Source organism: Lemur catta, chromosome 1, assembly GCF_020740605.2.
Source record: "Lemur catta isolate mLemCat1 chromosome 1, mLemCat1.pri, whole genome shotgun sequence".
In the NCBI taxonomy this organism is placed as follows: Eukaryota; Metazoa; Chordata; class Mammalia; order Primates; family Lemuridae; genus Lemur; species Lemur catta.
This window is the reverse complement of record NC_059128.1, coordinates 83,081,854-83,097,127: the sequence shown is the minus strand read 5'-3', so window position 1 is coordinate 83,097,127 and position 15,274 is coordinate 83,081,854. Positions and strand designations below refer to the sequence as shown.

General features: G+C 38.2%; 1 protein-coding gene across 2 annotated transcripts in view; it reads right to left on the bottom strand.

The window, feature by feature from the left end:
* Positions 1 to 13,130, bottom strand: part of USP8 (ubiquitin specific peptidase 8) — a 58,631-nt gene extending 45,501 nt beyond the window's left edge. For both annotated transcript variants that reach the window (XM_045529122.1, XM_045529090.1), the window contains exons 1-2: positions 13,000 to 13,130; positions 779 to 947 (exon numbers count right to left, since the gene is read on the bottom strand). In XM_045529122.1, the coding sequence (XP_045385078.1) occupies positions 779 to 882 (104 nt within the window). In that variant the 5' untranslated portion in view covers positions 883 to 947; positions 13,000 to 13,130. The remainder of the gene's footprint in view (positions 1 to 778; positions 948 to 12,999) is intronic.
* Positions 13,131 to 15,274: the final 2,144 nt, after the last annotated feature.

The following is a 15,274-nucleotide window of genomic DNA, read 5'->3' as shown; positions in this document are numbered from 1 at the left end:
TCTTTCTGAAACTCTTATTTTTAACTCTACAATAATACGGTTATTTATCTCCAAATCTTCTCCTTTCTTGGTCAAAATAAATACAGAGGCAAAGTTCTCCTATTGTCTTCTGTCCCTTAACAGTGATAAAACTACCAGTAAGTTAGCAATGTTAGTGATAACCCACTTTTAGCAAAATTATATTTCCAGTAAATATCAAATCAGCTGGACTATTTTATTTTATCTCAGGACAGATCCTGAAATCTCTATCAAGAAGGCATCATCTCTAGCTTCTACCTCAGCAGGGAGATAGCATACATGCCCTTAAAAAATAAAAATACATAAAATAAATCATTAGGTTAAAAGTTGATGTCAAATTGGCACAAATTAATACTTAGTGGAATACTGAACAAAAAAACTATCCCCCCCTTTTTTAATCAAAGAAAGACTATGCTAGCATCATAGATTGTGTTATACACAAGAACAAATGTGATCTTTAATTAAGAATTATTTTTATACCGGTTTATGAAAAACAATGACTTGTGGCTGAATAATTTTTATAGACCTCTCATAATCTTTGCCTCTTAACCTTAAGATTTAGTATACTGTCCAGAGAGCAGATAATATGCATATTAGCAGAATATACATGTATTCTGCTAAGATAAATTTAAGACCTTCTCTAAGGAGGTCTTATAGTGTCATTTTTCAAATAAACTTTAAATTGACTATTCTTCTAACTTGAATAATATGGAAACAAACTAAAAATTAATAAGTGCTTCATTCAAACTAGGATTCATACCTCTTAGTGCTCATTTTCTCTGGTTTAATTTCTGTCTTTTTATTGAGGTCTTTTAGTGAAGAACTGAGGTAGAGTTCTTTAGGAACTGAAGCCACAGCAGGCATGATGAATAATCTTCACTTTTCCACTTTCACCATGGATGGTATATTTCATTAAAAGTAGTTCTTTCCTGAAACAAAACAAATACAAATAATTCCACTAATATTCCTCATTAATAAGTGAGCAGTTTAAAAAAATAAAACTAATTTTTTTAGATTAGGAGTTTGCTAACAGGATTAATTTTAAATTATCCTGAATATCTATTTTGGGAGTTCAAGATAGAGTATAAATGAACTTTTTTTTTTTTTTTTGAGACAGAGTCTCGCTCTGTTGCCCAGGGCTAGAGTGCTGTGGCGTCAGCCTAGCTCACAGCAACCTCAAATTCCTGGGCTCAAACGATCCTTCTGTCTCAGCCTCCCAAGTAGCTGGGACTACAGGCATGTGCCACCATGCCCAGCTAATTTTTTCTATATATTTTTAGCTGTCCAGATCATTTCTTTCTATTTTTGGTAGAGACGGGGTCTCACTCTTGCTCAGGCTGGTCTCAAACTCCTGACCTCAAGAGATCCTCCTGCCTCGGCCTCCCAGAGTGCTAGGATTACAGGCATGAGCCACCGTGCCTGGCAATAAATGAACAATTTAATAATGTTTTTCAAATTTTCACTAAAGAGGTTGGGGACAGTGGCTCACACCTGTAATCCTAGCACTTTAGGAGGCTGAGGCAGGAGGATCAGGTCAGGAGTTCAAGACCAGCCTGAGCAACATAGTGAGGCCACGTCTCTACAGAAAATAGAAAAATTAGCCAGGTATGATGGCATACACCTCCATTCCCAGCTACTCCAGAGGCTGAGGCAGGAGGATCACTTGAGCCCAGGAATTTGAGGTTGTAGTGAGCTATGATCATGCCACTGCCCTTAAGCCTGGACAACAAAGTGAAATCCTGTCTCAAAAAAAAAAAAAAAGAAAGAAAAAGAAAAAAATTTTCACTAACCAAATGAATTACTGTTTATATTATTTTGCATTAAGTATTAGGAATCTTACCTGTCAAAGGAACTAACAGTAAGAATGGTAAGAGCTTTTACATTTTTCTTTTGTTAAAACTGTATTAATCACAAGTAGAAGGAATTTTCATCTAGAAATATTTCTCTCTGCCCATTGATGATATCAATTTATAAAAGGAAACAAGTGGTAGAGAGGCAGTAGGCAGCATCACATTATTCAGAGCTATAGACAAATGAATATCTTTTTGTTTCTGGCAGAATATACCATGCATTTTGGTTTACTCTGAAAAGGTCTTCAATGTGTCATGGCATTATTTGTTTTCTTGTATGCTCTGGCAAATTCTAACCAGGAAGATGAAGTAAGAGGTAAACAAAATGAGGACAAGAGGAAAAATGGTTAGGTACATACAAATTAAGTTGCGTATATGTGTATACATGTACCAGGATGCAGGCAGATGGGGCAGATCAGGGGAGCACACCAAACGGACAGTCTTGGCAAAATCAAAGTGTTACCAAATGAAAACTTCAGGAACCCAATTAAACTTATACAAGGTCTTTAGCTGTGAAGAACTAATTACAATTTGAATAAAAATCTACATTAACACATTTAATAGATTACAACTTTAAAATTTTTTCTATCACTTCTTTCCACTCTCTTAATGATCTTCATTCTATCAGTTCATTATTGTTAGATGAATGGACATCAACAAACATCTAATCCTAAAAAGCTGAGGTTGAGTAAGGTACAACTTATGGGAGGGTGGGGGTGGGGTAAGAAGGCCTCTGTTCATCTGTGAGAAACTCCAAAAGCACCCCGATTTGCTTTGATTCTAGTCCCATTTTATATTAAATGCTAATATTTTATGATTTCTTGGTACTCATCCCTTCTAACCCTGTGCCACATTAATTCACTGTCTTAGTCACCAAACCATTTTTTCTCTGAAAATCACTTTTTTACCATTTTCACTTTTTCTATCTATACTTGCTCCATGCATCTATAAATACATATCGAACCAAACACTCTAATTCGTAATTTCACATCTATGCATTTAGAAACAATGATCTCATATACATACATTTTCTACACTTTACCCTTCAGGCTGGGTCCTGCGTCTAAAAGCTGTAGAGATGAGAGAAAAAGGCTCTGGACAACACCATCACTCCCAAATGTATCAACTGATATTAAATATATCCTTCTAGTGAGGTATCTAATTCATAACAACTCATCATCAAACCAGCTAGACCATCCATTAAGAGTGTGACAGGGATCCCTTGGATTTCCTCATACTCAAGAGACAAAAGCATTGTTTTAGTGTCAATATAAATCACCAGCAGACTTACCTTGCACAGGTAGGCTCCGTATTAAAGACAGGTGTTAAAAAGTCTCTAGTCTCCAAGATAAAAAGTTTAACCAGAAAGCATACTTTACGCTCTGCAACTCCACCCCATCACCTCCTGCACCCCCCACCATGTTGAGTGAAAAAGCAGGAATACATGTAACATGACACCGTTTATATAAAGTTTAAAATCAAACTAAATGGAACAATATATTGTTTAATGATACAATGAGGTAAAACTATAAGGACAGAAAATGACAAACACAAAATTCTATTTTGGGAGGTGGCAGAGAATGTAATCAGGGAGACACACACAAAGAACTTTAGGGGTACCAGTAACGTTCTATTTCTCAAGTTAGGTGGTATGTTCACAGGTGATCATTTTATTATCATGCTTTATAACACAAAAGAATATATGTAATGTACTGAACATATATTTCACTAAAAGTTTTAAAGAAAGCAATTATATGAACATGACAATGCAAATATGAATAAAACTATGCAATCATATATAAATATGAAGTGAGCACCCAGAGAGATGTAAAAGTTAGGAAGTTATGGGTTAAAAAAGCAAACTATTCATATGTATTTTTTTAACATTGATTTTTAAAAGAACAGATTTAGAATATTGGAAGAACCAGATACAATCTTAGGAAGTACAGCTTCCATATAGTGGTATGAATGGAAGCAAGACTGTAAGAATTAAGAGATTAAAAAAATAAAAGTAGATTGTAGATAACTTTTTTTTTGAGAGAGAGTGTCACTTTGTTGCCCTGGCTAGAGTGAGTGCCGTGGCATCAGCCTATCTCACAGCAACCTCAAACTCCCGGGCTTAAGCAATCCTACTGCCTCAGCCTCCCGAGTAGCTGGGACTACAGGCATGCACCACCATGCCCAGCTAATTTTTTCCATATATATTTTAGTTGGCCAGATAATTTGTTTCTATTTTTAGTAGAGACGGAGTCTTGCTCTTGCTCAGGCTGGTCTCGAACTCCTGACCTCGAGCGATCTACCTGCCTCGGCCTCCCAGAGTGCTAGCTAGGATTACAGGCGTGAGCCACCGCGACCGGCCAACTTTTTTTTTTAATTGGCAATAAAAAGAGAAAGATGGGATAAAGTGGAATGGTGTTCCAGGTACCTGATTTCTACTGAGACACAGGAAGCACAGTTGAAGGATAATACTTCTGACAATAGTAAGCATATTAAGATCAAGAAACTAACTTTTCAGGATGGTGCTTAAGGAAACACAAGTCCTTGGCAACACCACAATAGACCTCTCTATGGCAAAGGGCAGGCTGTGTTATCACTTGAATATTAATAATGGCCAGAGGACAGTAAGATAACAGTAACAAGTGTTACCCCTTAATTTTCTGGCCCCAACTATTTTAGTTGGAGTCTTAAGCTTACTTACCTAACAGAAAGCCAACATCTGCTTCCCTAATACGGGTCGGCTCTTAAAGTGTAATTCCCAAAAAGCCTAACTTTTTTAGTAGTGATACTAGTAAGCATACTAAAGACTAAACCCAGATCGGGAGTGGTGGCTCACATTTGTAATCCCAGCACTTTGGGAGGCCATGGCAAGAGGAACACTTGTGGCCAGGAGTTTGAGACCAGACTGACCACCCCCCCACACACATACCCACATCTCTAAAAAACAAAAATAGAAAAATTAGCCAGGTGTGGTGACGTGTACATGCAGTCCCAGCTACTTGGGAGGTTGAAGCAGGAGGATCACTTGAGCCCAGGAGTTCAAGGCTACAGTGAGCTATGATTACATCAGCCTAGGTGACAGAGCAAGATCCTATGTCTACAAAAAAAAAAAAAAAAAGACTAAAGCCAGAGTTGGACAAAGTGACTAAGTACCAATCTGGTAGTAGTGTTTGTTTTTCTAATTTTTTCCAATTCTATCCTCTATCTGGGCCATCAGTCAGGGTCTAATCACAGAATAAATGTTCAAAAAGTTAGGTAGAGTCTATTTTGATATTCATTTTAATTAGGTTTCCTGGCAAGGAAAAGAAAGTTTTTAATCTGAACATTCTAAAATGAAGGTTAGAGTATGTTCTCAATTGAATGTATTTCTCATGATTTTATTTAAAGCTTAGATCTTTAAAAAACAAAGAATATACAAAGTATATACCGTACCTAGGCAACTTAAAATAGTAAATCATTAGCTATTTCAAAGTTAAATTAAATTAAAAAACTCATATCCTGCTGCATGGAAGGCACTGTACTTTCAGGAACTCAAAGATTAGGTACAAACTGTTTCCTCACAAAGTTTAAAAAACTAAAGTGAAATAGAAAGTTGTAAGCAGTAGTAATACAGCACAGTATGATATCAAACTATAGAGTTTCAAGTAAACACACTATAAAAAATTACGAAGGAAGATTAAGAATGATTAGAGGGATCTTGGAAGTCATCATGAAAGAGACAGTATTTGATGTGAATCTTGGTGGGAGATGGCCTTTGACAGAGAAGAACAGTATAGGAGTCAAGAATGTAAAGTATATCTTTAGGAATTAGCCACTATAGAGGATGAATAAGGATCCAGAAGCCTGAAAAAATAGTCTTGCAACAGATAATGGAAGACCTTGAAGGTCACACTAAAGCATTTACTTTGTTTTCTAAAGGTAGTGAAGAGCCATACCAGGAACTAACCAAACTAACAAGAGTACAAAGTTAAGCTTTAAGTGACTGACTAGATAGAGAAAACACTAGTTATCTATTATAATGATCCTATGGAAAGACAATGAAGATCATAAGTAGGGCAGTAGAGACAGAATGGAGGAGGCAGATACAAGAGACACTGCAAATGTAGAATGACAGGACTTGGCAAATGATTAGACACAGGGAAGGAAAGTGTAAGAGTATGATGTCACTAAAGTTTTTAGCAAGGGTTTCTAGGAGAAAAATTGTACTTTTTAAAAGTTACCTTTTCTGTCCTTATTTGATTTTTGAGAACAATTCAAACAAATAACAATATTCTCTGATGATGTCTAAAGTACATCAAAGAACCACAGTTGTTTCTATTTTTATTAACAAAATTATATAAGTTATACTGTCAAATAATGACACCTAGTGTTGAAAATACTTTTAGCATTGTTTTAATTGCCATTTCAGCCTCTACAATCACATACATTTCTGCAGAAATCAAACAGGAGCTAAAGGGTATTTTTCCCAAATCAAATAAGAAAGCAAAGCACATACAGTCATCCCTTGGTACTCCAGAGGGACTGGTTCCCAGACTTCCCACAGATACCAATATCCAAGGATGCTCAAGTCTCTGACATAAAATGGCACAGGATTTGCATATAACCTATGTACATCCTCCTGTATTCTTTAAATCATCTCTGGATTACTTATAATACCTAATACAATACAAATGCTATGCAAATAGTTTTTATACCATATTGTCTAGGGAATAATGACAAGAAAAAAGTCTGTACATGTTCAGTACAAATATAACTATTTTTTCAAATATTTTCAATCTGAGGTTGGTGAATCCATGGATGCAGAACCCATAGATACAGAGGGCTAACTGTATATCCAACCTAAATCTATGTGAAATTTAACACGTTCAATTTTTGATAAGTCATTCTGCTGCATTTTACCATTGAAATCTGAAAATAGACTTGACATAAAATATACTAAGGCCAGAATGACTGAATGAATTAACAATTTCCTTACTTTGGCTGCAACAGTTAAAAACAAAGAAAAGAACAGCAGCAACAACAACAACAAACCCATTGATACTTATACAAAAATGTTCACTAACTACAGAAGTCAAATAATTTATAGAATGTTATTTGTTTAGATCCTGGACAAATTAAATATAACACATAACCCATTAAAACTTATGTTATGCTTCACAAAGGATTGTAAGTTAAAAAAATAATAACTAAGTATGTGTAAGAAAAATTAAAGTTCTTCTAAGAACATAAAATAGAATTTAAGATGTGTAAGCCTGACAGAGATTAAGAACTTCAGCTTTAATCAAACAGCAATGTTCCAAAAGTAAAATCCAAAGAGTGCTAAAAATGAGTTAGCAGTGAGGAAAAAAATGGAAGGAACATATATATCCCTCTCTCTTTTTTTGACATCCTTCTCATCCTTCTAAAGAGAATGAGTGGGGAATAGATGACTTGAACCACAAGGTGAAGACTAAAAAGTAAAAATGTGAAAATTGAAGTTTGCAGTCATTCAAACTGGTCCTGATATTTCAAGTAGGGCTTCACAACAGCCTGGGCCAAGGTCCTTGGCAACACTGAAAGGAAAGCAAAGTTTGTCTTTGTTGGCTACCCACCATCTCTCCTCATTTCTGCCCTTTAGGAAGCAACACCACTCATTACATCTTCTGGCTGTCTTAAATCAATTTTTTTTTTTTTTTTTTTGTGAGACAGAGTCTTGCTCTATTGTCTGGGCTACAGTACTGTGGCATGATCATAGCTCACCACAATCTCAAACTCCTGGGTTCAAGTGATCCTCCTGAGCAGCTAGGACTGGAGGTGTACGCCATCACACCTGGCTAAGTTTTGTAGAAACAGAGTCTTGCTAGGTTGCTCAGGCCTCACGTGATCGTCCCTCCTCAGCCTCCCAAGTGCTGAGATTACAGGCATGAGCCACTGTACTTGGCTGTCTTAAACCTCATACTATATAATTTGCTCTATATTCATTCTATGTAAAATGCCACAGACAACTAAATATTGATGAAATAATATTTTAAAGTGATCCTAAGGTACTAAGAAGGCTCAACCCTCTCAAGATTTAATCACTGCTAAAACTTATGGTATTTACTGAGCATGTACTATGTCTCTAGCTTGTCCATGCTAAATGCCTGAGGGCAGTGTTTTTAAAATCCATAAGGAGGTCATGATCAGCATTTAAAAAAATAAAATAGAAAATATCAGAGCATGTCACACATACTAAAGTACTGTTTCATAAAACTTTTGTTGCAGTTATGTATAAGTGTGTGTGAATACATGTAACACTAGACTGAAATGTAAAATGTATTTCTTATTATAGGTTATAATAAAAAAAAACTGTGAAAGTCTCATACTGCAGCAATACTTCTCCAACTATGGTCCCAAGACCAGTTCTGTTTAGGGAACTGTTTATTACCAGTATGTTATGAAATAACGAGCTTGTGACGGAATGTAAATCAATTAAGCACACTAATCTTTTTACAGTAGCAAAACTTCCTCCATGCAGAAAGCAATGCACTGATTTAACATTCTAGCGCAGTGTTACCTCATCACTGAAGATAACAACGACATTAACAAAGAGTCCAGAGACTGGCTACTTTGGGTAGAACTGCGCTAGGGGATACAGAGAATATAACAGGGCTTCTGATCACAAATGTCTTAGTCTAGTTACCAAGACCAAATGAATACTCACTAAATAATAAGCCATCCATTAGGTGCCACACTACATATGAACGTGACTCCAGTCACTGGAAAGTCACAAGGAGGGAAAAATTCAGTGTACCTAGAAAAGACAAAGCTTCTTCCAGCCCAGAGCATACTCTCCTCTTTTGTGCTGGCCTTACTTCCTTTATGGGCCAACTTAAGTTCCACTTCTTCCATCCTTGATGGTTTCAGTTTTGGGAGTCCATTTCCTACAGCACTGAATCCTATAATGCTTGTTATCTACATAAAGGAACACCTTTAAAACAGTATTGGGACCAAAGGATAATTGTGATAAGGCTTTAAGATCCTCATACCTCATAAGCATGAGTACTCATGATTATGTGATGAGGTAGAGACAGAAACTGGCCCTAAAGATAGGATTTAACTAAGAACAGGGTGAGAAAGGAGGGCATTTCAAAAGAGGGAGACACCATGAATATACAAAATAAGAAAATTAGTATGGGAGAAACACTGACATGTCTGTGTATCCCTGTCACCTACCTCAGCAGTCCTTATACAGTCGCCACATTAAGAACTGTTGGCTAACAATAATAATTAAATTAAATTGGGCAAGGAGATGGAGTCACATTATAGAGGACTTTTGAAGCCATCCAGAATTGTTTATATTTGATTCAGCAGCCAATAAAAGCCAGTTCTTGATGGGAAAAATAATATCTTGGGGTGGTCAAATTGGGGATATATAAGTTGGAGTGGAAGGAAATGACAACAACAAAAGAATGACACCACAGGAAAGAGTAACTACCAGGTCATTGCACAAAAGAACACAAAATGGCAGAAACATGCTTTGGTAATAGACTGAATCAGAATATTCTCTCTCACTTACACACACACACACACACACACACACACACACACACACACACACACTCTTTCTACCCTGAAAAATGTGAAGAATGTAGTACTATTAACAAAAAATAAATACTGTGTAGCTTAAAAACTGATCAGTTTACAGCAGCATTTCTCAACCCTGGCACTACTGAACCACATAAAACTTTGTTGTGGGAGGTTGTCATGTTGTCTCACTCCGTCCAGCCTGGGGTGTGAATCATCTCTTTGTCCTGAGTATCCACAGTGTACACCCTACCCACCATCACAGTGCTTGTGTTCAAGTAACCCTTATTTTACTTAATAATGGCCCCAAATTGCAAGAATAATGATGCTGGCAATTTGTATAGGCCAAAGAGAAGCTGTAAACTGCTTCTTTTAAGTGAAAAGGTAAAAATTCTCTTAAGGAAAGAAAAAAAAATCATATGTTGACATTGTTCAAATCTATGGTAAGACCAAATCTTCTATCTGTCAAATTGTGAAGGACAAAGAACTTCATGCTAGTTTTGCTGTCACACCTCAAATTGCAAAACTTATGGCCACAGTGCATAACTTTTTTTTTTTTTTTTTGAGACAGTCTCACTCTGTTGCCCAGGGCTAGAGTGCCGTGGCATCAGCCTAGCTCACAGCAACCTCAAACTCTTGGGCTCAAGCGATCCTCCTGCCTCAGCCTCCCGAGTAGCTGGGACTACAGGCATGTGCCACCATACCCGGCTAATTTTTTCTATATATTTTTAGTTGTTGGGTTAATTTCTTTCTATTTTTTAGTAGAGACAGGGGGGTCTAGCTCTTGCTCAGGCTGGTCTCGAACTCCTGACCTTGAGAGATCCTCCCACCTCAGCCTCCCAGAGTGCTAGGATTACAGGCGTGAGCCACCGCATTCGGCCACAGTGCATAATTTTTAGTACAGTACATTGCTGTAATTGTTCTATTTTATTAATAGGTATTGTTGTTAATCTCTTACTGTGCCTAATTTATAAGTTAAACTTTATCATAGTTTTTCATAAGAAAAAATATACCATATATAGCATTTGGTACTGTCCATGGTTTCAGGCATCCACTGGCAGTCTTGGAATATATCCCCTGCGGATAAGGTAGGACTACCATGTTATGAAAAACTAAATTGTAATATGTCAGTCAAAAGAGAAAAAGCTTAACTATCTTAACAGTGACTTTATTCACTGTACGTGAGCCCTGTTTTACTTGAATTAGGTGGTTGTAAATGTGGAATTCCAAATAAGTTTAATGTAACACTTCATCATTTATTACTAATAAATTTAATATTATGGAAGTGCTGTAGGTCTTAGTCTTATTTTCCATTTATTAATCATTTGACTTTGAACAAATTCCATAAATCATTCCAACAAAATCACTGCCACTCCTCAGTTTACTTTCATCTGCAAAATGAAATCGGAATGACCCTTCTGCTTCTACAGGGTTACCATCAGTATCAAGTGAAAAGATACAGACAGAAAAATGTTCTGAAAATTGTAATATGCCATGAAAATATGGTTAAATCAAAAATATACCTTTTTCTGTATCTGCTATATAAATCCAAACATGATTCTTATATAACTTGGTCACCAAAATTATGGTAGGTAGACGATGGCCACAAAGTCTGGCATTTTTCCCTTCCAAAGGTAGGGAGAAGGGAAAGGGCTCCTTGACTGCTCTAACCCATAGAGAATGTTAGAAGCAATTTTGTGCCAGTGTCTCCGCCCAGGGTTTTAGGAAACTGGCAGCTCCCACTTCCTGTCTCTTCAAACATGTATCTTGGAATCCAGTCACCATGCTATGAGAAGTCCAAGCCACACAAAAAGGCTATGTGTGGGCACTCCAGTTAACAGCCCCAGCTAATCTCCCAGCCAGTATCAACTACCATTCATGTGAATGAGCTATCTTGGATGTCCTGCCCAGTTGAGCTCTCAGATGACTCCAACCCCAGCTGCTTATACAAATGCATGAAACCCTAGGTGAGAACAAGCTAGCCAAGTTCAGTTAGACCACAGAAACATGACAGATACCAAACTATAGTTTTAAACCACTGTGTTTTAGAGTGATTTGTTATGCAGCAATAGGTAACTGGAACAATAGCAAGATCTAATTTTATTAGCATCTTATATTTGAATGGACATTTTTTCCCCTTTCACTTCTACAAAAATGAGTGTATTTTCATGTGGAAAAGTTCATAATACAATGCTAGACATTTTATGATAAAAATTTGATGTGTTTGCTTTATTTTCCAACTGTCTTTACAAAAGTCATTTTGGGTCTTTCCCACTATGTTCACATTAATAAACAAATGCCCATGATGATTAATAAAGTTCAAGTAAATATATTTAAAAATTAAATGCTAAAAAGGGAACTTTAAAGCATTTTTGTTAGTTTTTCTCATATACTGATTCTCAAAAAATACATGTCTATGTGCAAAATTTCATTAATGAAAGGTATGTCTGGTTTTTCTTTTCTTTTCTTTTTTTTTTTACTATTGTAGGATCCTTACTATCAAATAGTAAAGATGTACATAATGTGTCAGAAGAAAAGGAATACACATTTCAAGGCAGAACATGATAAAGACATGAGACAACTGACATCACCTTCCAGGTATATTTCCTGGCCCAGTACTGTGCTGTCATGAGAAACTATCTAAATCCCCCACGAATGACATTCAACAATGAATCTTAAACAGAATTGGTTGGAATGCAAAATCTGCTTACATAGCAAAGCCGCAGAGCAAGCCTAGAACAGGAACACTTCCTTAATAATTATCACTTGGCATTTTTAATGGCCGCAGCAGGATATATACAAAACTAAGGATGCTTTGCAGATTCGGAAAGAGTTAACATCCTTCAGTTGGGTATCCCTTTCATCTGAAACCCTCAGAGATCTTCACAAATATTAAATTCCTTAGGCTCTGCAACACCTCTGTGAGTCAGGTAAATATTTCGTTAGTGAGTAAGTGACTTGTTCAAGGTCACAGAATGAACTGGAGGCAAGAAATAAACCCAGGAGTGTGGTCTTCAGCTTTATGTATAAATGCACATAACTGCAATCCAGGGTTCTGATAATTTCCAAGGTGGAGTGGAGGTGAAATTAACTTGTCTCACAACTCTAGGATAGAAGGCACATTTTAGGGGGAAAAAAGCTTCTGTTTGAGAAAGTCATACTTTTAACTCCGATGAACTCATAGGGTCTTTAAACTCACACTTGAACTTCACTAAAAGCAAGTGTCACCGTGGCAGAGGAGGAACTAGGAAACAGTCTGACCGGCTGTAGTAAGGCCTGGGAATGTAGGTAAATAGAAAATCAGAAAAGGAGGCAAGAGGGAGGTCAAAGTTGGGTCTGAGTGTCCAAGAGAAAGGAAGAAAGCTTAAGGCCACCTTCTAAGACAGAAAAACCACACGAAACCCAATGGGCAGCCCAAGATTCGAGGTTGGGCCCCTCCTCCACAAGCCGGTTCTACGTTTCGGGCTTGTCCCACCCGTCTCCGCGCAAGGGCTTGTCTCCCGGGTGACCGGCAGCTGGTAGAACGAAAGGGGGTTTACAGCAGACGGCTTCCCAGGGAACAGAGCCCAGGGCCCAGACCCACACTCACCGTGGCGCCGAACGCGCTTCATTAACGCAGGCCTCCTCGCCAAAGGTCCATCTCCCAACAACCCGAGGGAGATTCAGCCTTCGCTATCCCCACGGAAGCCAGCCCAGTTCAGCCCCTTTTCCCGATTTGCATTGCGTGGTTACGCGTCGCGTCTCCGGACGTCACGGCGGGGGCGGGGCTTCGCGTGTGCGCCCGCGACACCTCTCTACTCCGCGGCACCGCCCCTGCCGGTGAGGGCCGCGCAGGGGGGCGAGGGAGGGCTGAGGAGGGCGTTTTGGGTGGGCGGTGGCGGCGGCGGTGAGGCTGGGGCTGCGCTGAGCTGGGTTGAGTTTGTACGCCCGCCCTTTGCCCCACCCCTGCGTCCCGCATTTCCGGGTTGGAGCCCGGTCCACCTGGAGTCACTTCGCGTTCTGGGCCTTGCTGCGGAGGAAGTAGGACTGCTCTCCCTTCTCTGATCTACGTATTTTCCTCCCCAGATTGGTAATTGCGAAAAACTAGAGAAGGGAGTTGAATCCTTTCAAATTCTGGCTCAACATTCTCCGAAGCCAAGCTTCTGATCGAAGAACAGCCATGATCCTGAAACACGTTTTATGTAAACTTTTAACGTCACTTAATGGCCAACTCTTACAAAAACAACACGAGAAGTCTGAAATTTATCGCGAGCTGACCTATGTACTCCGTTTATGGACTCCGATTATCTGTAAATAAAGTTGCTTTGGATGGCGATACAGGCCATGGTCACTAAGTCCTCAGGGACAATCCAGGTATCTCATGGATAGGAAATCTGGACGGCGGGGTCTAGTAAACGCATTAAATGAAATGTGCGTGCCAGATAGATGTTCAATAAATATATAATGACCAAATGAAAGCGCCTAGCCAAGCGGTGCCTCACGTACTGTAGTCTTTCAATAAATGTTCATTTCCTTTCCATCACAATGAAATGCATACAAAAATATCGTAGCTCTTTTATACCTAAGTTATACACTGGTTCCCCAAAATGTGACATGCAGTGTAATAACTGGATCTATTAAATAAATCGGAAGCCTTAGTAAATTTTTCATAACTAAGGAAAAAATTGTATCCATCTTTCAAGGGTGGGTTCTAGGAAAGGAACTTTTTTTCCCTGCTGAGCACCTTGATGAATTTTTGGGTATGCAAAGAAAAATCTAGTGCTGAGTTTGGGAATAGGAACCAAAGAAAAGGAGAATTTTAAGTACTCTGACAATCAGAGAAAAGAGGGCAGGAATGTGTAGGGTGAAAGAGGAAGAGAGAAGCCATAGGAGTGAATTAACCAATGACAAAAAGTCTGTGATGGTAGGGCCCTGGAGAAGTTTTAATAACTAGGGCTCTATAATCACCTAAAGTTGTTTTTGTTTCTCTGATGTAACTGTGTCACAATTCCCCCAAATAACTGGAATTCCCCCACATCCCTAGAACTTCAGTCAAGTTTGCTGGAACACAAATTATTTGCATGAGGAAGGAAAAGCCCCACCTGTCGGTATATGCTATGTCAAATGTTAAGTGCTAAGAAGACATAAAACTGGGCAAAGGACTAGCAAGGACAGTGATATTTTTAATGGGATTGTCAAGGAAGGGCTCCCTGAAAAAGTGACAATTCTATGGGGCCTTTGGTGAAGAGAAGGAACAAGCCATGTATACATGTGGGAGAAGAGCATCCAGTTAGTGGAAGCAGCACAGGTGAAGGCAGTGAAGATGGAAAGGGTGGATGTGCTGGAGGAATAGCAATGAGGCCGTATGGCTGGCATAGACTGAGTGAATGGGACCATGATAGGAGCTTATCTCAGAGGGGTGAGAAGGGAATGGTGCAGATTAGATAGGGTCTTGTAGGTCACTAAAGCATGTTTATAAACAATAATACAAGAAGTGAATCACATGTTAATAATTTATGAAAAAGTTTAGCTTTCATACATGTGATACAACTTACATCATATTCAAATTTTCATTCCAATTTTTTTTTAAGCTAAAGCACAAGTATCCTGTGGTTCCTTTACTAATCACTTAGTCTTTTCTATACATCTGTTTATTTCCTAAAACCATGATCATCACTGTTAAAGATTTTAGACAAAATAAATTTAACAGTTTATTTGAGCTCTAAAGGATTCACGAATCAAGAAGCACTCAAAATTGAAAGAAGTTCAGAGAGCTCCACTTTAACAGTGTGAGTAGAGAGCAGTTTGCTTTTATAGAGTGAACACAGAAGCAAAGTAAGGAAATTACTTAATTGGCTACAGCTAGGCATTTGCCTTATTTGGTT